Raw genomic sequence first — 23,964 nt, forward strand, 5'->3', positions numbered from 1 at the left:
TGCCTTACGACATTCCCAAATTAAAATACACATATTAAAAAGGAAGAAATGGCAAAACCAGATTCACCAAAACTGAGATATAGTTTGAATGTGTACATTTAGTAAAGTAAGAGGAGAAATTGTGTGTAACACTCATTTGGTAGTAACATCTGGACTGAATTTGAAGTTCTAACTGTGCTGGCGCTCCATCATTGGTCCTGTGAGAATCAGGGAACCTGTCACGAAGGGCTTGCGTGGAAGACCATTCCACAAAGCATCACATAGAGTGCAAGACAAGACAAATACTGTTTTACTCCATTCAAAAATTGTTTTACTTCATTTCAACTCTGTGCCTCAAATACCAAACACAGCCATACAGTAAGGGCTAAGTAGTTCCACCCTTGATTAGACTCTCTACCTGTCCAACATGAAGTATTTGCATATGGGTTAAAATAATGCTATTCCTGATTTTAGCAAGTACATTGTCAGAATGTCACTTCCCATGTTGGCTTTCTTTTTAAAATTATTTATTTTATTTCATCAATATTTATGACAAAGATGAGGGGGTCTGCAGGCTCATGTGGGCCTCGGATAGGTATGGAGAGGATTGGGACGGTTGGGGAACGTGAGTGAGGCGAATGCCCCATCTTTACTCCTGTGTCCATAGGGCAGGGTTGGGGGAAGAAAGGTGAGAGAAAATATGCCACTCCTTGCTGTCACATTACACCAGAGGACTTCATTTTTATAAAACAGATTCAAGGAAGTAGATGTCTATGAAAACAACAACTTAGGGCCCAGCGCAGTGGCCCAGCGGCTAAAGTCCTCACCTTGAAAGCACCAGGATCCCATATGGTCGCAGGTTCTAATCCCGGCAGCCCCGCTTCCCACCCAGCTCCCTGCTTGTGGCCTAGGAAAGCAATCAAGTTTAGACCAAAGCCTTGGGACTCCGTACCGTGTGGGAGACCCAGAAGAGCTCCTGTCTCCTGGCTTTGGATTGGCACAGCACCGGCCATGTGGTCACTCGGGGAGTGAATCATTGGGCAGAAGATCTTCCTCTCTGTCTCTCCTCCTTTCTGTATATCTCTGATTTTACAACAAAACAAACAAATAAATAAAAATTTTAAAAGAGATTAAAAATAAGAAAATAACAACTTAAGATTTAAAATGTTATGCTGCCCTTACTTTTTTTCCTGGCAATCATTAGCTCATAGGGACAGGATCTGCTCTGGTTTAGTCTAGCTCAAGAAAATGAAATTACATCACCTAGTTATGAAGGAATGCTTGCTCTTTGTTCATTGTTCTTTGGACATTTTCTGGTTCTATTCCATCCCCACAATCAAAGAACAAAGGGGCAGGATGGATGTGGAAATGGACCCACGGAAGGGCTGCCTTTGTCACAGCTGGTATCCACATTCAGCCCTGGTTAACCATGCGTGTGCACACACTTGCACGCATGCAGATATTTTAGAGCAGGAAGCACTTAGTACATCCCCAACCTGTTCAGGCTTCCCTATTTTAACTCCTCCATGCAGCCTCCGAGGGGAAGAGAGCACCTCTCCTCGTTTACAAAGCTCTCCCTTACCTCTCTCAGGGTCCTTGCCATACCATTTTGGAATCTACTTAAAAGAGAAATCAAAACAGTGACTTAACACTGAAACTGACTTTTAGATAAAGTGAAATGCATGAAAGAAATTTCAAGGTTTCTGTGAGTAGTTTGTTGCTAGCAAGGTGGATGGCCCTGGTTAACAGACTTGGAGTTCAAGGTTTTGGAGGTGAACTGGGGAGAACTGCCTAGGAGAGAAACACAGTTTCTATTTCCAAGAGCAATCTGTGCAGAAACAAGAGAGGAGGTGACTGAGAGCAGAGACGAGAGTAACAGACCTTGAAGCAGGGAATGGAATACCGCATCGATGGTGTCCCATCCGTGCTGGGGTTTCCTTTCACTTCTGAAAGTTTTCATCATTTATTTGCTTGCAAGGAATAATGATACACACACACACACACACACACACACACACACACACACACACACACACACACAGAGATTTCCTCTGCCCTGTCACTTTTCTAATGTTTTCAACTGCATGGATTGAGTCAGGCTCAGTCCCAGATCCAGGAAATTGAATCTGGGCCTTCTGTGTCTGAGGCAAGGACCCGAGTACCTGGACCATCACCTGTTGCTTCTCAGGCAAAAAGCTGGGTTAGAAGCAGAGATGGGGCTCTCACTCCAGCACTCTGTCATGAGATGCAGGTTTTCCAAGCAACAGCTTAAAATTGACTGTGCCACAAAACCTGACCTCATGATGAGGGACCCAAAAGACTTTTAGGAGCAGCAGTGACGAACTCTGAATTGTAGGTTCTTCTACTGCCACTATGAAATTTTCCTTCCTCTCTTTAAACCTTTAACTATGTCTACATAAAGGCCTTGGGCAAGGAAAATTGTTTTGTGGTCGCTTTGCTAGTTTTGATTTTTTTATAAAGAAATTCTTATTTATCTTTATTTAAAAGGAAGAGTTACAGAGAGAGACAGAGAAGCAGACACAGAGATATCTTCCATCCACTGTTTCACTCACCCCATGGCTGTAATAACCGCAGCTGAACCAATCTGAGGAAGGAGCCAGAAACTTCTTTCAGGTGTCCAGTGTTAGTGCAGGGGCCCACGGCCTTCAGTCATCCTCTGCTGCATCCCCAGGCCATAAACACAGAGCTGGATCATAAGTGGGGCCACCAAGCCTAGAACTGGTGTACTTATGGGATGTTGCCACAACCGGCAGAGGATTAGCCCACCATACCCTTGGCTTTGACATTTAGGGAAATTTAACAAAGCAATCAGTTTTTTCATCATGGTGTAGACAAGCCTGGTGCACTGGGGCAAGAGTGATGAGCCATGTACTTGACTGAATTGATTCAGTGAAATGAGAAGTTCTAGCTTTCCCTAAGGGAAAGGCCTTGGACTTCCTAGCATTCTAGAATGAACATTTTTTTAAGGCATATTTACAGAGAGAACTGGCCCCTAGATTGAATGTTAGAACCAATCTTCTGTAATCTGAAAAGCCCGGGAGACCCAGCTGAGATCTGAGTTAGATGTATCTGTTATGGTCTTGTCTTCTCTTCCATAGTCCACTTGAGTCAAGAGGGACCTTGACATTGATGAAATCACTGCAATCTGTTTCTCTCAGCGATTAAGGGTGGATGAAGGAAAATAGGCTTTTTGAGAAAAAAGATCTCTAAGTGCCTTTGAGCATTCAAGAAAAGTGGAAGAGCTGTAGAAATGACTGGAAGAACAAATTTACCTTCACACACTGTGAGCAACAGCAGCAGTAAGAGACCTTTTTTTTTAAAAATTTAATCTATGACTTTCCATAATATAATCATCTTAATAAGTGACTGCTTTTATATTCTTTCCATTTCGTAAGTGGAAAACGCTTTGCATACTGGGATCAAGCAGAGTGTGTTCTCACTTGGTAAATGGGCCAAAAAAGAATCACCAAAACAAGGAATAGCAAAACAGGATAAGGCTGGCCTTGGAGTAAGGCAGTAAATAGAATGAAAGAAGGCGAAAGCTCCCTCCCTCCCAGGTCCAGGTGAGCAAGGGCATCGGCTGACTACGATCATCATGCATACAGCCTCCTGCTGGAACACCAGTGACTGAAGGCAAACCTCCCATGGTCCCCTGCCACAGAGATAACTGGTTCTAATTCCTTATGTACACCTCATGTGGACAGCCCAACAGGACTCCAGTGCCTGGGTCAGCTGTACAGCAGAAGATAGGCTGTTCCGAGGCTGGCCAGCCATGCACCTTGAACAACGTGGCACAGGCATGCTGATAAAGTCAGGTTGCTAATCTATCTGCTGCTGACTCAGAGGCATAGGTACATGGTTATATCTCTTTACTAGGAGCTCCTTTTTGTCTTTCCACTTTCCACTAGTATTTCTACTTCCTTTATTGCCCTAAAACCTGCTTCTGGCACTATTACCTCCTGTGCATATGTTGTATTCTCCTTGGTTTCACACAACAGAAGAACGTGTATCTCCTTATTTACTGCTCCCTACTATGCCCTGAGTCCCCTTTCTTGGATGTGGGTATGCAATATTTGAGACATCTCATTGTCCAGCTTAACACTGTACACACAAAATATCTTTGAAGTGGGAGTGAAATGAGGAGTGCCAGATGAAGGGTACAGGAGCTCATGAGATTGATCACTGTTGGAACAAAAGTTTTGGTGATATAGAGAAAAAGGAGGTAGGAGAATGTGGAAAGAACACAGGAATGATGATAAATGACAATAATATCTGTAATTTATTAGCCAGTTTCTGATAACCTTTATGCTTAACCTTTTTATTCATTATTCAACCCAGTCTTGCAACAACACTGTAGGCTTTTACTATTGCCCTTTTGCTGTTGGGGAGATGGAGGCCCAGGGTTTAAAGGGTTTGCCCAAAGTAACACAGCAAGAAAGCTTTGAGCTGGGATTATAAACAATTTCTATCTGACTTCAAAATCCAAAAGTTTAATTACTTACAAGTAATTAAATTACTTACCAAGAAGATAAATGTCTGCAACTTCAGGAAGGCAGAAAGCTGAATGTATAGATAGAAATGATTGCCTAGGAGGTTGAATGGCATTTTTCTTCACTGCGTGGGGTGACAGCGACACAGAGGTGACTACTAATCCACTATCTGTTGAATTTCTGGCTGCTTGCCCCTCACCAAGACTGGATCTTTATTTCAGACTTCCAAGAAGGCATCTCTCTGGATCTGGTCAGACCAACCTTCTGCGTACCTAGGGAGCACTGAGGCACAAGAAAACAAATCCAAAGGTAGGAGGAAAAACAAGGAAACACCACCTCACTTTTTTCACATGTGCCAGCATTTTTAATATTTGTGAAATAATCCATACTGACAATATTTCCTAAACAAAACACATTGTGATCCCATCTAAGTTTCTTTTATTATTTTTTAAACCATTTCCTTGTCTTAAGATAATCATATAGGTCAAAAAGATGCAGCTGGTGCAAGAGGAGTTTGAGGAATGACTATAGAACATCACAGTTTGAAGGGTCCCTTCCATCACACAGATGAGGAGCTCAGGACACAGGAGGGCTTTTGAGTTACCACCCCATGTGTCAGCTGCTGCCAAGCTCTTGTCCAGCTATTTATAAATGGTTTGACTCTGGGCAAGATATCACATCATCTCCCTCATCACAAAACAAATGTCTGCTACTGATATAGTCAGGATTAAAGGATGTATTCTGAGAAGTGCCCAACAAATGACAATGCCAGGGGTTGGTGCAGTGCTGTATCACACTAAGCCTTTGTTTGCAGCGCTGACATCTCACATGGGCACAGGTTCAAGTCCTGGCTGCTCCACTTCCCATCCAGCTCCCTGCTTATAATCTGAGAAAGCAGCAGAGGATAGTCCAAGTCCTTGGTACTCTGCACCCACGTGGGAGACCCAGAAGAGATCTCAGCTCCTGGCTTCAGATTGGTTCAGCTCCAGGCATTGCAACCATTTGTGGAGTGAACCAGTGTATGAAAGATTGTGTGTGTGTGTGTGTGTGTGTGTCCTTCTCACTCTGTAACTCTGCTTTTCCAATAAAAATTAATAAACCTTTTTAAAATGTGGAAATGCCTTCCCATGGCCAAGATCATCCAGCTGCTAAAGGAACAGTTAGGGCTAGAAGCTTATTATCTGACTCTCAATCGTGTATGGATGTGTGTGCATGCTTCTGTGAAAGAATGTGCTTCATGTTGCGTTGCAGTTATTCAGAGCTTTATAGTTTTGGAACACTTGCTGAATGTTTCCATTCTGGCAATGCAGTGATGTGGTAAGGCAGCAGTGGTACTGCTGGGCCTGCTTTGCGTGTCAGGGAAGACAAGCTCGGAGAGGTGACTTTCTTCAGTTTCATGGCTAGTCAGGAGTAGAACTGGACCAAGAACCTTGACCTCCTCATTTTGGGCTTTTCCCATCAACACACAACACCTTCTATGTAAAGGCCAACTGTTTACCAAAGAGATAAAAAAGAGAGAAGGAAATATGCTGGGGGTCATAAATGACATAAGTAGCCAACAAACTGATTAGATAATGAGAGAAAATTGGACTTTGAGATGATTGAGCAAAAGGTAAAGAAAAAACTGGAAGGTGGTAAATAACCCACAACAAGGTACTATTGGAACAAAAGGGGTTGGCACCAAGGACCACAGTGTAACTATTTCCTGTCACACAAATGCTGTTCTCTCAGCTCATCTAAAATCATTTCATATTCATTCTGTGGTATCCTAAATGTATGAACACACGTATACTTCTCAGACAGGAACCCCTTCATCACATTCCATGCATCACTGTACGCTCTAGAATCCAGAAAGAAAACATTCCTGGTCCCTACATGTGCAGATTTCTCAATCTACTTATGCTGAGTGCTTGAATGAACTGTGGTCTTCCTAGAATTCAGAGTTAAAATGTCTTAGTAATGATGTGCTGGATGAGGAAATGGAACACAAAACCCAACTCTTCCATTCCCATGTTACCCCGAAATCCCATTCTGGTGCTTTTGTAAGTGATTTATACTTTTATATTTTTAGCTTTAGCAAGCCTACCCTGCTTCTTTCAGAAGTGGTATTCAGTACTCAAACCTCTGTTAGCATACACTGAAAATCATTGGGTTACGTTGTTTATGTAAGTGAATTATATGGGGTGTCATCCTATCTTAATGGTTTTGATACATTGAGACAAGGGTCACAATTAATTGAAGCCATAGTTGTAAATAAATATTTATACACAAGAATTTATCACCACTATTCACAAGAGTCAAAAGATGGGTGCAACCCAAGTGTCCCCTGACTGATGGATGGTAAAACCAAGTGTGATAGATGCCAGCATCCTCGATATGTTCATGAAAGCTTTCCATTATCTCTCAAATTAGTTTTTCCATGAAATCAATTATTTGGCCTTTAAAAGGAAAGAAATTTCTGTACATATCACAAATTCCCCAAGTGTATAAATCTTGGGGAAATGCTACTTACTGAAATAAACTACTTATAAATATAATTCGACTTATATAAAGTAACTAGAGTTTCCAAGTTCATCAAGACAGAAAGTACAGTGGAGTGTGCCAAGAGCAAGGGGACAGGAAGAAAGGGAAAATTGCTGTTTAATGAGTATGGAGTTTCAGTTTTACACAAGTTCTGGAAAGTGGTTGCACAATATCGGCCATGAACTAAATTGCTATTGGACTGGACACCTAAAATGATTAAGATGGTGAATTTCATGCTATGCATATTTTATTATAACAATTTTTCAAAAGTTGTTGAATTTGATGGGAGCTACAATCTACATTTCTGTGAAATGACAAAGTGGTAATAATAGGAGAGCTTTCAGATTCCTACAGCTTTGGGAGAAAGTTTGTTCATTTGCTATGAACAAATTATTTCAAAGTTCCCAGAGATAAGACATATAAGCCAAATTACTTCAAACTTTTTTTAGATTGATGATATGGCATTCATGTAACTATTGGTTTGTTTGCCCAACAAAACATAGTTGGGTGCCTGTGAAGTAGGACTATGCCATGTAAAAACCTACAATATTGCCCGGCGCAGTGGCGCAGTGGTTAAGGTCCTCGCCTTGCACGCCCGGGATCCCGTATGGGCACTGGTTCTAATCCCGGCGTCCCCGCTTCCCATCCAGCTCCTTGCCTGTGGCCCGGGAAAGCAGTCGAGGACAGCCCAAGGCTTTGGGCCCCTGCACCCGCGTGGGAGACCCGGAAGAGGCTCCTGGCTTCGGATTGGCATAGTATCACCCATTGCGCTCACTTGGGGAGTGAATCATCGGACGGAAGATCTTCCTCTCTGCCTCTCCTCTCTGTATATCCGCCTTTCCAATAAAAAAATAATAAAAATAAATCTTTAAAAAAAACCTACAATATTGAAACTAGCTGGGTCTTTGTTTTCACATTACTTCATAGAGTTAGTTATATGTGAATACTGCAAAAATAACAACCACAACTACCACAAGAAAATTCCCTTGATACTTTTGTTATATACACTCTATTCTTTGGTTAACTTGATTTGATTCTTGACCTCAACCTTCTTCCTGCACCTCCTAAATGGTAAGCTTCTTGAGAAAAAGCCAATTTCATTCATCTTCTATTCTCTGCAATGCATTCTCTACAGTCTCCATGGTTAACAAAATGCCTTATACACAGATGCTCAATACAAATTTTATAAACTGTACTGAGATAACACTAGTTCCGTTTCTGAGACCAAAATAGTGTTTCAGAGTTTTGAAACCATCTCAACCACAAAAATTGTAAGATGATAAGCAAATATCTTTTATAGATCAGGAAAGATATTTTAAACTCCAGACATGATTCTTCTAGGTATATGGTATCAATGTGGTCTCTGTGAAAATTATTTTTCCATAGATCACTAATCCTATGGTGAGTGTAACATATGATACATGAAAATTATTTGCATGTACATCTTTGTGGTCTCAGCTAATGCTATTAATGAATACATTTAACCCAAGGCCTGTTGACTGACTTATATGGATATCATGTTCAGATCAGAAGTTGTACAACAGGTCTTAGAGGAATCTGTCATCCTCAGGTGGAGTTTCTGACTCCTGGCTCCAGCCTGGCCTACCTCTGGCTACCACAGGCATTTGCTAGATGAACCAGCAAAGACCTCTCTTTCTCTCTCTCTCTCTCCCTTTCAAATAAAATAAATAAAGCTTTAACAAAAATAGAAGATTAGTGGGAGGCAATAAAGAGGCAGTTGTTAGTGGATACAACAGTGGTTACCTTAAATGAGAGTGTCGTGCTACCTATTAAAAAATTTAGCTGGAGGCTTCCAGGTCAAAGTTGTGCATCTAAATCTAGCAATTTAATTAAATATATTGGTTCCTAACCATATCATGTTATTCATGCTTCATAATTACTTTCTGAAGGAGGCATTACTACCCATTTTACAAGCAGTGAAAGTATGGGCTAAAGAGGTGGGAGATAAAGAGGGGTGTATTCCCCAATGCTTCACAGCCTGCAAGGAGCATGTTCCTTCTACATACGAAATCACAATTTTAAGCATTACTGAGTTAGGAGACTTAAAAAGAACAAGCACACAACAGCAGCAAAAACCTCTGAGAGCACTCTGCGTTGATCAGAGTTGCTGTCTCTCTAAGACCCAGTAAGTCCCTAGCTTTGCTTTCCTGAACTTTGAGTTCCAGTTGCACCTCAAATCACAGAGTGTCCAGGTACTAAAGCCACGGGAGTCGCAGCAGGCAGTGCTGCTCAGGGTGGGTCTACTCATGCTGCTCTGACGTGCCTGGACGGGCTGCTGTTCACGTGAAACCATTCCGGGCTAGACTAAGGACATCTAGGTTTGCCGACGTAAGTCGTTTCTCCCTGATTAATGCAAGTCTAATGTCCAAGGTTACAAGCTCCTGAAAGTGGAATAGAGAAAGCGCTAATCAGCCTGTGCTTAACAAAATGCAAGTGGTTCTGCTTTCGACCACTGACTAGAAATGGAAGACTCCATACGACAACTGTCCTGTTACTCCAGACAATGCCACAGTTTCTTACATATAAGGCAGAGTAATAATCTTCTCATAGAAGTGCTGAGATGGGAGATCACGTGTGAAAAGAACCAGGTATATTAAAGAGCCTCAGAAAAAAGATAGTATGATTGTTATTATTACTGTTATAGTATAAGGATAAAATTACTGATGGACTAGTGACATCTCGCAACTGGTGAGTGTTTCGATTGGTTCTGTCCACCCTCTGCTTGACTCCAGCAAATGATGGAATTTTTTATCTGGGGCACTTTCTGTTGGCATCAGAGAAGGCCTTGTATGACCAAATGAGCTTCAATGTGTGTTGCAAGCGCTTCAGTCTGCGATAGTTACACTTGATGGCTGATATTTCCTGCTTTCAGAAGCTGTGAGCTGAACTTTCTAAGACAACCTATATCTCTGCTTCTTTCTTTTTATTGACATTCCACTTTTTCACTTATAGGTTTCAGGATTGCACCTGAACCATCAGGCACTTCTGGTTTTCATTTAATGAACTGTTCCTGAGAATTTGTACTTTCCTGTAATCATGTGCTTCCTTTATTTTTAGATTTAGTCCTTTCACTTGCTCCATTTGTTATTTGCCTCAGGACACATTTAATATTTTATTTACCCTCGCTTGTATTTAATTTTGTATTAAGGCTCAGAACAACAACAAAAAAGTCAAGAATAAACTCATGCCAGATAGTGCCACATTTGGGAGTTTAGGTCAATTGGTATAATTTGAGTTTTTACTGACTTTGGAGACACAATTATAAAGGCAGAGAGAGAATGAGAATAACATAGAAGTCAGTGGTTTCTGGCATTTAATACATCAAAGAGCTCCATTTTTTTTTGAGATTGGAAAGGATAAGAGAAAGAATGATTTATTAAAAAATATTTATTTATTTGAAGAGCAGGCTTGAGACATGGTGGAGAGACACAGTCGATGAGAGCAAGAATGAGAGAGATCTTCTACCTGCCGGCTCACTTTCTGAACAGCCACAACTTCCAGGGTTGGTCTGAAGCCTGGAGCCTGGAAGTCTATCTGGGTCTTCTGCACAGATGCAGGAATCCAAACACTTGAGTTATCCCTGCTGCTTTGCAGAGGCATTAACAGGGAGCTGGATGGGACTTGAACTGGTATCCATATGGAATACTAGTGTCACAGGCACTGACCCAACCCACTGTGCCACAATGCTGGCCCCTAGAATGCCCAGAATGTTTTTTTTTAATAGAATGTTTGAATTTTGCTTTTCAACCAAATGAAAATTCAAGAAATCAAGGATTCAAAATCAGTTGCTTTCACCTAATGATTATTTAAATTTACCTATAAGTTATAGAACAGAGGTTGAAACTGGCTACTAAAAAAACATTAAAATTAACAAATGAAAGCTCAGTGTTGTTTGCCTAACTGGGAAATAGGAGTTCATTTTTGCTTTAGATTTACTTATTTTTATTGTAAAGTCAGATTTACAGAGAGAAGAAAAGACAGAGAAAAAGATCCTCTATCTGCTGGCTTACTCTCCAAGTAGACCAAGCCAGGAGCCAGAAACTCCTTCTGGGTCTCCCACACAGGTACAGGGTCCCAAGGCCTTGGGCTGTCCTCTATTGCTCTCCCAGGCCTCAAACAGGGAGCTGGAAAGGAAGTGAGGCAACCCGGACATGAACTGGTGTCAAATGAGATCCTGGTGCATGCAAAGCAAGGACTTTAGCCACTAGCCTACCATGCTGGTCCTAGGAATTCTTTTATCTTATTGTACATAAGCACTTCTCAATTGTATTTAGTGTCCCTGTGAAGAAGAGGTCCCATTTTACAGATGAGAAAGTTAAGGCTCAGAGTACTAAAGACAAAAAAATAAATAAATAAAACCAAAAACCCTTCAGCCAAAGGTACTCCTTTTGTGATTGCCAGAGAGGAGCTAATGTTCTCCTCAATCTCCTCTGCAAAGGGCAGAGCTCAGCCACTCGACCACTCAGCCACTCCCCATCAGCATGATTTAAGGGATTCTCCTAATCCACCATGCTTCCATTTCCTCACCTGTAAAACATAGAATCTGGATCAGGAACCAGCAACTCTAAGACATCCCTTGCAGCTTTTACATTGCAGAAGCATAAGGAGTGTGTGAGCATGATTGTAAGGATTGGTTGCGTATGAGCCAATCAGATGTATCAAATAGACACCTCCCTACCAGGCCAAGAAAGGAAGGGGGAGGGCAAAAGTTAAAAAAAAAAAAAAATCTTTACTGTGAGCTATCTATAAAAACTGTGTGCTTCCAAAGATCCGTCATACTTGGCAGCAGCTGCCTCTCTCAAAGCTTCTCACAGTAACGAGGACTCCCTCTGCCCAACTGTAAGTAAAAGAACGCCCTTTGAATACCTGGACTGTACCAGAGCAGGGGTTAGTGATAGCACTAAGCCTGGAGAGGGAAAAGACTATTTGCCTTTGTTTTCAGGGAAAACAAATGTGATGGTGGCTGAAAATTCAGTGCATCTGCTGAAACTTTTTTTCTTCTTTCCTAAGTGTAAATGCTCAGGTTTCTTGGCTTTCTGAGTGGTGGGAAAGTGCTTAAGATTGATTAGCAGTTAGTTGTCTGTGTTACCTGCCCGAGGCACTTTTGGGTCTTTGGTCTCAAACAACTTGAACATACCTATTTGGTTAAGATCTGATCAAATGAGATCCCTGCTCATTTCTCTCTCTCTCTCTCTTTCTCCCTCTCCTTTTTTGTCTCTCCTTCTTCCTCTCTTTCTGCCTCTCCATCTGTTTCAAAATGTATTTATTCTCCCTCATTTGAAAGACAAAGAGATAGCCAGAGATCTCCCCTTCGCTAGCTCATTCATTACTGGCCACATCAACCAGGCTGGATCCTGGTGAAGCTAGGAACCTGGACTTAATCCAGATTTGCCAAGTACCAGGCAGAACCCAAATATTTGTTTATAATTCTTTTATTTTGATAGTCATATTTGAACTATCACCTGCTTCCTCCTAGGGTGCACTTTAGCAGGAAGGTGAATGGAAAGCATGGTTGGCACTCAAACCCAGGCATTCAGAAATCGAATGCAGGGGCAGCCAGCCTCCATTGGCATCTTGACCGATGCACCCCTGCTATCTCTTCTTATAATTTCAAATTTCAATGATTTATTCACAGATCTTTTGCTTCATGACATTTTCTGTATTCTCTTTTCACACCTGCTGGTATGAGTACTGAAGCTTTTTTTTTTTTTGTCACAAAAATGAATCCTTGAGTGTTACACCCCTGGCCTTCACCCACAGCTCAAATGGGGAAATGGACTAGACTAGGAAGCTTCACAGAGCATAGTTGCTATTTGATTATAAAGTTTTAAGCCTGTCACTTGTTTGGTGCCTTCTATAACATTTCTTACTGGCACTAGACACTGGGCAGATCCTATAGCTTAAGATATCAGAAAGCAAAAGCTGCTGACTTACACTGGACTAGTCCTTTACTATCTGGGAAACAGGCATATTACAGGAATATGTTGTCTTCCTTTAATATAAACTTCTCTTTAAATAGTTTCCTAGTGCTCCATAAGTCCCACTGGATGCAGTAAGAGCTTGAGTTCTGCTGGAAAGAAATTCCTACTCTAACCTAGGTGCATCTGGAGAACACCTAGACCCAAGTTAGTCTAATTGTGAAACAGGGAATAGAATGCAGTAGCCGAAAACTTGAGCTCCTTTGTCTTGGATTCCAGTTTAGAGAAAAGAACCATATTTCAGTCTCTTGCTGGGATGCTTCATGTGTACTCAAAGGCAGGAGGAATCAGCCTTCCCTGTGACAGTGTCACACATCACTGTCACATAGATATACTGTATTGCTCCATAAAGTGCCTGGCAGTCGTAGGCTACCAAATAACAAGCCTTATCAAACTTCTGGAAAATCCATCCACCTTATGCATGAAGAAGCAAGTGGTATCACTGGCGCCTTTTATTCCTCCAGGACTTAGATATCCATGTTTTATAAATTACTGGGTTTATTTTCAGAGCACCCCTTCAAGGAAGACAGAAAGGACCATGCTGTGAGCTCCGACTGCTGTTGTGTTGAAGACAAAATGGAAATAAGATTTTAAGTCAGATGTGACTTGCTGTCATAGAAGATTAAAATTAGAGGGGGCATAAGACATAGTCTTTCTGAAAACTCAATTTCCTCATCTCCAAAGTGATAGGTAGTGTTGGTGCATATACCACTGAGGACCTCTTGTAGCTCTGTTTGCTGTAGTTACCTTCTATTCGTATGAGTTAGTGTGTACAGCCTTACACTAGATTTGCATGTATATATTCATTTGCCAAGAAACCAAACATCATAAGAATGTATAAAGTGAAACATGAGTCTCGCCTATGTCCCATTCCCTGGCCATAACCTTTGGGCAGCTAACCTTTGCCTATAGAAAGTCACAAACAACATGCGTTTATACTATTTTTTAGATTTAAATATTAAATACTGCATACTTCTCTGAAGCTTGTTTTTCTCATTAAAATATAGTGTAAGCAACTTTCCATTAGACTTAAAAAATGTTGGCTCAAGACTTCGGTGCGGGGAGTCTTAGGGCAAAGAAATCGTTCTTTATCGTTATTCATTCCAAGCTCTTGTCTCCCCGAGGTGAACCTTGGCCTGTGACCCTGTTTTATAATTAACAAAGGCACAATGTTTGTGCTGATGTGGTACAGACCTTTAATCCTTCTGTAGAAGTTTAACTTCCAGCAAACAGCATTAGTTTGATTTGACTTTTCTGTTTTTCTCATTGAGTCAGCACACCCAGATTGAGAAAAATAACTTGGTAGTGAATAGAAGCATAGAGATACCTGGGTGATTATTATTTTTTTTAATTTAAAAATGCAGAAACAATAATATTTTGCATTTTCATAATACCCTATGAAGCATCTTCATGTTTATCATGCAGTTTAACAAATATATTTTGAGCAGTTACAAAGAACAGAGTGCACAGAGGTAGCATTCGAGTCATTTTGACACTAAGGCAACAAAGTAGATAGCCAGGAATTTCAAAATGTTTATTGGAAAATGGATTTGAAAAATAATTTTAGTATAAAAAAATGAAATGAAATCATGCATATTTTTTCATTTCATTTTTTCCATGACTTTTTGTAAACTCATCCTATGCATGTATTGCAAATTTATTGCATCAATACATTTACCTTTTAATTTTATAATCCTATGACACTTGTCAAAACATCTTCATATCATTGCCACTTAATTCACAGTAAACCCAAAGAAGTTACTAAAGTTGCTGAAAGTTACAGTCAGGGGAAGCAAACTTGCTCCTGCAACCAAGGTCTGTCTGATCTAGCAGCAACAAAACTCTTGGTTAATATTTCAAGTGTCTACAACTTGGTAATGTCAGCAGTGCAGTGACACGAAATCCAAGATCCTCTGTGTCATGGAGCACATTAGAAGTCACCCAGAGGCAGTTTGCTTGGACAAGCTTACTCCCTCCTTTGGATGGAGGGAAGTACTTCCCCTTATTGCAATTTTTGTGCATTTTATGCATCCTTCAGCAAATGATGTATTTTCTTGTATTGTTTTCTAAGTTGTTAAATGGGAGCCCAACTGCCTCCTGAAATTATTGTGGAGGAAAAATGTGTAATGGTGCATGTAAAGAAATTAGTAGAATGTTTGACATGAGCAAGCATTTGTTGTTAAGAAAATATTTTTATGTTTAGTAATTGTCTTTTTTCTTTTTTCTTTTTTTTGGTGCAAATACCTAAACAGAGGGTAAAAACTCTAACCTTAGTCTGAAGGTCATTACCCCACATGAAGATCTAGAGGCCAGTTTCAAGGCTAAAAATCTGTAATGATGATATTAAGTGCCAATATATAAATGGATCACTCAAAATCTGCCAGTGGCTCAGTAATGATAGGACTTTTAAAAATCATCTTCTCTAGAAACTGTTGTTTATTAGTTTGTCCTAGTATCCCAATGTAGTTCCATTCTTCTAGCTTAAGACAAGAACCTCTGTTGAAGTGGAAAATAGTAATGAGGTAGTTAAACTTTCTCATGAATTAGTTGGTGTAGCCATTGGTTGTTTTTATCAAGGGGCATGATACTGAGATCCTGCTGTGGTGCAGGACATATGAAAAAGTGAGTTTATTATGAAACAAAAGACTGGGTGGTAGCACATTATATGTAGGATCAATGGGATCATTTGGCATTTACCTTCATCCTTTGTGGCTAATTGTTAACTACTTCAATGAATGCAGAAAAAAAGAAATCTTACCCATTGATCTGTGGAAATGTATTGGAAGCGTCTGGGGCCTATATGCTGTGTCTACCCATCCCAACTTTCTTGATCATGAACTATCTGAATGACCTATTGTGTTTACTCGTTTCCAGACCTGTCACCATGGCCCACCGATTTCCAGCCCTCACCCCTGAACAGAAGAAGGAGCTCTCAGAAATTGCCCAGCGCATTGTTGCCAATGGGAAGGGCATCCTGGCTGCAGATGAATCTGTAGGTGAGTGTGAAAAATAAGCACGTTGTACAATGCACACCCTTTCTTCACTTACTGAAAACAACTTAGTGATCATATTCTCCCACTTCCCCAAATGGGAATAGAAGACTCAGCATTGACATTTAAACTACGTCTTGTAATGTAACTACATTTAAACTACATTCTGTAGTTCTAGGGGGCAGATTTCTGCCAACCAAGAAAAAGGATCAAATCTTCATTTAAAGCTATTTACCAGAGGTCTTTTGGGTCTGTCCTCTAGCAAAGCTAGGAACCAGGATGACATCAAACACACATCTGCTGCTAATGGAAAGTCTTTGTAAAGTCAGCCAAATCATGAATTGGAGAAGTATCTGCTGCTAGAATAGTACATGGTTTATGGCTAAGAGAATCCCATTGTGGTACAGGGAAAGCTGTGGCAGGCTTGTATGGTCTTCCATAAAATCAAAAAAGCCAGAGAAGTCAAAAACAAGACTTTGCCCACCTCATACAGCCTCTGATCACCATCCTGACAACAACAAGGTCTTCCCTGTTTTCGCTGAGAGATGAATAGTGAGGCAAGAATTGGCAAATTTGAGTAAATAAGGAGATGGTATGGGGAAGTATGATAGGAAATTCCTGGCCTATTTGTGACACAACCTGTGGCCCATCCTCCTTAGGCACCATGGGAAACCGCCTGCAGCGGATCAAGGTGGAGAACACTGAGGAGAACCGCCGGCAGTTCCGAGAGATCCTTTTCACTGTAGACAATTCCATCAACCAGAGCATTGGGGGTGTGATCCTTTTTCATGAGACCCTCTACCAAAAAGACAGCCAGGGAACGCTGTTCCGAAACATCCTCAAGGAAAAGGGGATCGTTGTGGGGATCAAGGTGAGCCCTCCTATTCATACCTCACCTTTGCTTTGGCGAATTCGAAGTGCACTGGCTAAGGCAGGGACAACATTCAACATATTCATCATCTAATTTCTCTCCCATATTCATCTTCCAACTGATAATCACATTCTCTTCTAGTCTTTTCTTCTAGGGTTTCCTTTTCAACAGTTTTCCCCAAGTTACTTGATATATCCTTATGCTAATTTCCACATTGTTTAAAATAAGATGAAATGAATTTTTTTTTTAAGTTTGTATCATATGATAATTGCTAATAGTCAATTTTATTATTATTACAATACTTGCTTTTTATGTTGTATTCCATCACTGCTCAAGAGTATTTGAGCAGAAAACCAGTAGCCTTCTCATAATCTTTGGAAGTAGTTATTACTCTTCTTTTAGAGATGGGTTGAGAAAACTGAACTACAAAGGAGGTTCCATGACTTGCTGCTCATCAGATCAGTTAGAACCGGCAGCGTAACAGGGGCTTATCACGTGGCTCTGCTGTGTTGAGAGTAGACTCTACATTCTTATCTTCATTACAACCGTAGTAACACAGTGCTAACAAGTACACGTGTTGAATAGATGTTAGGATTGACACTGTCTCACACATTGCTCCTTCCAGATCTTTTCCCTTCTGGTATGGCCTCCCTCCCTCCACTGCAACTTACATCCTTCCTCCCCACCCCCACTGCCAGCTAGCAAATCTCCCTAATTTGACTCCTTGGTTTGTGAAATATTAGAATTATTAGCATCAGGAGATCTGCTTGTGTACTGACATCTGGCACTTGCTAATTAGTTGTTAATTATTTGTATCCACAGTTGGACCAAGGAGCTGCTCCTCTTGCAGGGACAAACAAAGAAACTACCATTCAAGGTAAGGATTTCCTCTGAGGTGAATTCTGCCAAGATGAGGCTTCTTCCGAAAAATTGGAGGAAAATATAGTGAAAATGTTGCTTATATTTTGTTTCAAGAAATTTTGAAAATCAAGCAGTTTTTTCATAGTACACATTTATCATGAACTTTTTGAAGACTCTTCATTTTAGATGATGTACATAAAGTGCTTACCATAGAACCTTGTATAAAGAAGAAACTCAGCATCTGGAAATATACTTTTTAGAGAAAAATCAAGCAACAGTAGACAGGAAAGGCCTCATGCTTTGGGATCAGACATCTTGATGTGAAGCCTAATTTTATTTAATGCAGCAAATAATTTTGCCAGCTATGTCACTAAGCAGCTAGACAATTGCTAACCACAGCTTTGAAATAGGAAACAACAGTTTACTCCAGCTCTGTCATTCTTTGGCTGTCACTCAAAGTTGGTAAAGTCACGTAACACCTCAGAACCTCACTTTTCGCATGTATAAAATCAACATCACATCAGCCATTGGTCCCTCGTATTTTACTTATGGTATATCTTGTATGTATATCAAATCATGTTTATTAAATCTAGGTCTTTTGGTCAGTGTTGTGATTAATGCTTATGAGCCTGGGTATTTTCAGTACTCTAGATTTGTGCAATGAATGTCAGACCAAAAGAGAACTCCGCCAGTTTAGCAGAGGCCCCAAGGTTCAGGCGCAGGGTTGAAAAGCTTCTCTCTCTTTTGTGACTTACAGGGCTTGATGGGCTCTCCGAGCGCTGTGCTCAGTACAAGAAGGATGGTGTTGACTTTGGGAAGTGGCGTGCTGTCCTGAGGATTGCTGATCAGTGTCCATCCAGCCTGGCCATCCAGGAAAATGCCAACGCCCTGGCCCGTTACGCCAGCATCTGTCAGCAGGTGCTCTGTCTTCTCCTTTAATGAAAGACCAATAAATTAGAGCTGTCTTCAAAGCTTGCCTTCCTATGAGTCTTCCCCTTCCCACACCAGTACATCCTGGGGGCATTTTTGAAGACTTTTGTTATAGTTAAGTACGGTGGGGAAAGATTTGGTCCAACAAAGCCATTAGGACTCCATTAAGCTGAGAATTCTAAGATCAATGCAATCACCTCCTGACCTCTTACAAAGTTTTATAAGCCAAGACTTAAACATAATGAGGCTGATGAGGCCAGGCATTTGTTTGCTTATACCCTGTAACCCCATGATTCTCTCAGATATCTAGCCAGATATCTATCTGATCTGGCACCACTTGCATGATTTCTTGAGGATGGTACTTTGCTGCCAAACTTCTGCACCTGCAAATGTCGAAGTGTCTGAGTCCAATTTAAGTGTAATTTGTTTTGGTGGGTTCAATTTAGGGTAACCAAAATTGTGGGCACCTGAAAATTCCCAGTTAAAACTGTAAGCACTGCTTGAATTCCTTAATTAATCCATACTAAAGGCATTTTTTAAGTGATTGAAGTTTGATTGCCCTAAAAGGTAGCAGCTAGATTCTGAGATGGCTAGAATTATCACTAGTGTAAGATAATAATTTGAATATATTCTTTCACTGCATTTTTAAACTACTGTTCTTTTTGGCTAGACCACATTGCTCAGTGGACACTCCAATTTCTTTTCACCACCTTTAAGTTACTTATATACTATTTCTTCCTGAGGTTTCACTTTGATATAATTGCAACTGTTTGCATTTCATATTTTGAAAAGATTACAGCTTTGGAAAGAATATAGCTTCACTTTTCTCCCTTCTGTTACCCCTTTTCCTTTTTAGAATGGGTTGGTACCTATTGTTGAACCAGAGGTGATTCCTGATGGAGACCATGATCTAGAACACTGCCAGTATGTCACTGAGAAGGTAAATCCTCAATTCAAAAGTTCTATTCTGTTTTAAAGATCACGTGTTTATGTAGCAGCTGGTTTATTTGAAATAGCCTTTAGGACCACAAAGTAACATTGAGAGGAGGGTGCTTATCAATCCTTCACTGTCTGTGCCACTTCATATGCTTCCTGTGGAAGAAGCACAGGGGCCTCAGTAGCAAGACTTGGTGTGGAGAATTCACATTCCCTCTTACGATACTTAGGCAGGTCACATTTTCTCTTTTGGACCTCAATTCCATTACGTGTACAATAAGTAGCATTAGAATGTTCTGTGGGGCTTACATGTTAAAATATAATTAGTACATACTTTATTCACATTTGGCCATTTAAATTAGCCACAATATTTCTAAAATAGGCTGATCTCTCTGAAACACTGTGTAACATCAAGAGACTCATAAGTCTCCTGGCCTCAGTTTCTACACTTGCAAAATCATGTGGACTTAAATGAGATCTGAAAGCACATATGTTTCTAAAATGTGTGTTTTGTAAATAACTTTTATTTGGAAGGGAGGTGGGGGCCAGTTTTGATGTCCTCAATTAGCTAAACATGGGTGGGATCAATAGAAGATGACAATGACCAAGGGTGTGATGGGAACAAAAGAATGAACAAGATCTAGTGAGCAATGGTTCATGCAGTGAGTGGAGCAGTTAGACTAGCAGCATTACAGATAGGCAGCTTGGTCGTGTTCCATGGCTGTGGTTTGCATCTATGCAAAACCCTTGCGATATCTTGAGGCTGGTCCAGGAGCGTAAGTCTAGCTGTTTATGGGAACTCCTTCAGCATGCATTCCTGTAGTTGCATAATTTTTCAAGGTTAGATGATTCTAAGACTGACCCTGAGATTCTCCTAAATGAACTTCTTGTCCTTCAGGTTCTGGCTGCTGTTTACAAGGCCCTAAATGACCATCATGTTTACCTGGAGGGTACCCTGCTTAAACCAAACATGGTGACTGCTGGACATGCATGCACCAAGAAGTACACACCTGAACAAGTGGCTATGGCCACTGTCACAGCTCTCCACCGTACCGTGCCTGCAGCTGTTCCTGGTAGGAACTTCTTTCTTCTTAATTCAAAGTCTGAGCTCTCCTTCTTTTAAAGAATGCCACAGTATTTGTGTTCGCCTTGGCATCTCCTACTACTTGTACAACAGACCTCTGCATTTCATAGACAAGGGAGTTTCCTCCTACTCCACAATGCCAAATATCCCAAGTCTGTTCCAATGTACACAAAATACTGTTTTGTCAATATTCCATAGCCTTGTTTACTTATTAAAGTCCTCCTTTCCTTAGCCTAACCATCCTCAACAAAGCAAGGTGACTTCTCTAATCTAGTGCCGTGCAAAGCAAGCAAGGACAAGACTGAGCCATTGCCTCTCTTTTGGGTTCCTTGCTTGCTTTCTCAAGCAGTGTTCATAAGTTGGAACTAATACAATGGAATGGCTTCTCTCCTTCCAGGAATCTGCTTTTTGTCTGGTGGCATGAGTGAAGAGGATGCTACTCTCAACCTCAATGCTATCAACCTTTGCCATCTTCCAAAGCCCTGGAAACTCAGCTTCTCTTATGGACGGGCCCTACAGGCCAGTGCTCTTGCTGCCTGGGGTGGTAAGGCTGCAAACAAGAAAGCAACCCAGGAGGCTTTCATGAAGCGGGCTGTGGTAAGATTCTAATACTTCTTACCCACTTCATCAAATTGATACTTGGGCATGATTTTCTTTGGACCCTAAGGTGCCTACAAATAGCACATATTTGAAAATATAGCGTGAACACTCAGTAGAAGGTAAGAACTAAAGACAGTTTTGATAGTGGTAATACAGTTGAAACTTCAGAGGAAAAAAAGGGTGAGGTTTAAGCCTTGGGTATGTTTAGTTTTGAAAATATACAGAAACTCCCCCCTGCAAAAAGCAGCAATTATATGATAGGATGCCCCAAAGATTCTGGGAGCAAATGGAAACAGATTTCAAGGAGCTGTTGATAACATACTATAAAGAGATTCAAAACCAACACCAAGAAAACACAGTGGGAATGACTTAGGGGCATATCAAAGACCCTCATCAAAATGGATGGATTCAATAGAAAGAGAAGGAAGGTGTCCATTTAAGGACTCAGAAAGGTTACCAGAAGAAATGAGGACAAGAAGAAGACTTCTTCAAGTTACAACCATTAGCTTTGTAATACTTTGTCTGAGGGCAGGGTGACCAAATCAGAGCCAGTGCCCTCAGGGAGTTTAGCCAAATAGGACAGAGCTTGTTATGTTTAAAAACAAAATGAAGGGAGCCAGAAGAAAATCAAGATGATCAAGATATGGACAACAGAGGGAAGGGATAGTTAGGGTACATAGGATTGAATGGGACTAAATATTAAATAGGAGGTCTTAGACAAAAGGAGAGGAGGAAAGAAGAAAGAGAATGAGTTTAGAGGTATCTCTGTAGTGGTGAAGCGATGTAGCTGTTGGTCACTGATTATACTGGATGATATCTGCTGAGGATGATCAGGAAATGTCTGAATCCTGACAGAGGGGAAGGTCGGATGAGAGGTTGAAGGAATGTGCCAAGAAATTGACCATATGTTTTAGTGAGCTGTTGCAGTCTAGTATCAAGAATTGTGCAGCTGGAATGAGAGTTTGTAGCACACCAGGTTCGTTTCTGGGTTTTTCTAACAATTCTCTAAAGAACACAGGAAGAATAAGATAATTTTGAATAGGGAATAGCAGGCAGAGTAGAAGAATAAAGTTTTAATAAGACAGAAGGATGCCAACTTACCAGTTAGCTTACTTATCATGAAGGACATTGGCCAAGGAATTAAATGTCATCAAAGATTTGGGGATATGGCTCCAAAGGAAAGGCAGGCCTCAGGGAATCTCAAAGTCTATTTCAGGGCCAGTAGAGAGTTGTGATTTTAGAAGTACTGATGTGTGGCTGATAGAGTAGGGAGATGGAGATGATCTGATGAAGGGCTCATGAAGAACCATCCCTACAGAACAGAAGCTGGGTTTGTCATCATGGACAGTGGTTTCCAAACCTGAGTGTGTCCATGTCACCTGAAGGTCTATTTAAAATATGAGTAGTTGGTCTTACTCATTGGGCTTCTAATTCATAGGTCTGAGGTGAGGTCATAGAATTTTAATTTCTAAGAATTTCTTAAGTGATCCTGACAGCCTGTGAATCATATGTTGAGAAGTGCTGATGCAAAATGCAGAAATAAGTCCTTGAGAATACAGATAATAGCAATGTGACTGGAATAAGGTGAGGCATCAGAGTGGCATTTGAATACAGTCAGGCACCACATGGCCATGATGACATTTCAGTCACTTGTGTACTACATATGTGATGGTGGTCCCATATCTGAGTTTGTATGTGTTCCCTATCATCTTTGTGCAATGATACAGTCAGATCAAGATGTGATTCTCAGAACATGTCTCCATTGTGAAGCAGCCCATGACTGTTTTAATAATTACATTTCATAATTTTGACTTTACCTTTATTTGAAATTTACATAGGAAATCAAAATGATATTGTCTATTATAAAATTCCATATTGGTATGGACAAATATAAATGGAAAATGAGGAAAAATTTAAACACATAGGCTTGCAAAGGAAATCATCAGAAAACCAGGATAAAGCAAAAATAACATATTGTAAAAGGAATGTGATGGTATTAGCAGCATTGTCAGTAACCTCTGTGAGGGGGAAATCATCAAAATAAATGAGGGTATATTTGTTTCGTATAAAAAGTAGAGAAGGTCAAGTATAAATAATTCTGCATGTATTCTAACCATGCTTCATCTTTTACACTTGATTTTTAGGCCAACTGCCAGGCAGCCAAAGGACAGTATGTCCACACAGGTTCATCGGGGGCTGCTTCAACCCAGTCTCTCTTCACGGCAAGCTATACCTACTAGGCCTTGACTCCAACCAACCTGGCCCCACTTCTTCTAAGTGTCTTAGCAAGAGGGCTGACAGGAAACTGCCTTTCATTTGACCTGGTAAATCAGACTGAATTAAACAGGAACTGTTGAAAACACAATAATGATAAATATGAAATACAAAGGACGAAAGCAGATCAGTTATTGATATAGAGAAGCATGAATATGAAGAATTTGATGAAATTTCACACAACAGGTTTCTCACAACACATCCTGCTCTTCATGTTTCAGTGTATCCATCCAAGAAAATAATAGGCTTTAAAACAAAATCAGCTTTCTACCAAGATGACAACTACTGAAGGAAATCTCTCAAAAGCTCAGAGAAGAAAGTACATTTTATGACAGAATTTTAGCTGGGGTAGGTTATAAAGGAGATAGTTGCGACTGAAAAATAAATAAAATGCTCTATAAACCTT

At 40.6% G+C, this 23,964-nt stretch overlaps 1 protein-coding gene across 1 annotated transcript; it reads left to right on the plus strand.

The window, feature by feature from the left end:
- Window positions 1-11,782: 11,782 nt before the first annotated feature.
- ALDOB (aldolase, fructose-bisphosphate B) lies at window positions 11,783-23,964 on the plus strand. Its single transcript, XM_041004470.1, has 9 exons — window positions 11,783-11,873; window positions 15,887-16,008; window positions 16,662-16,873; window positions 17,696-17,750; window positions 18,492-18,652; window positions 19,521-19,604; window positions 20,499-20,673; window positions 21,082-21,281; window positions 23,429-23,964. The coding sequence occupies exons 2-9, from the start codon at window positions 15,897-15,899 to the stop codon at window positions 23,522-23,524; spliced, it is 1,095 nt and encodes a 364-aa protein (XP_040860404.1). The 5' UTR covers window positions 11,783-11,873; window positions 15,887-15,896; the 3' UTR covers window positions 23,525-23,964.

The sequence above is a fragment of the Ochotona curzoniae genome, unplaced genomic scaffold, assembly GCF_017591425.1.
Source record: "Ochotona curzoniae isolate NIBS_2020 unplaced genomic scaffold, NIBS_Ocur_1.0 scaffold_3208, whole genome shotgun sequence".
Taxonomy (NCBI): Eukaryota; Metazoa; Chordata; class Mammalia; order Lagomorpha; family Ochotonidae; genus Ochotona; species Ochotona curzoniae.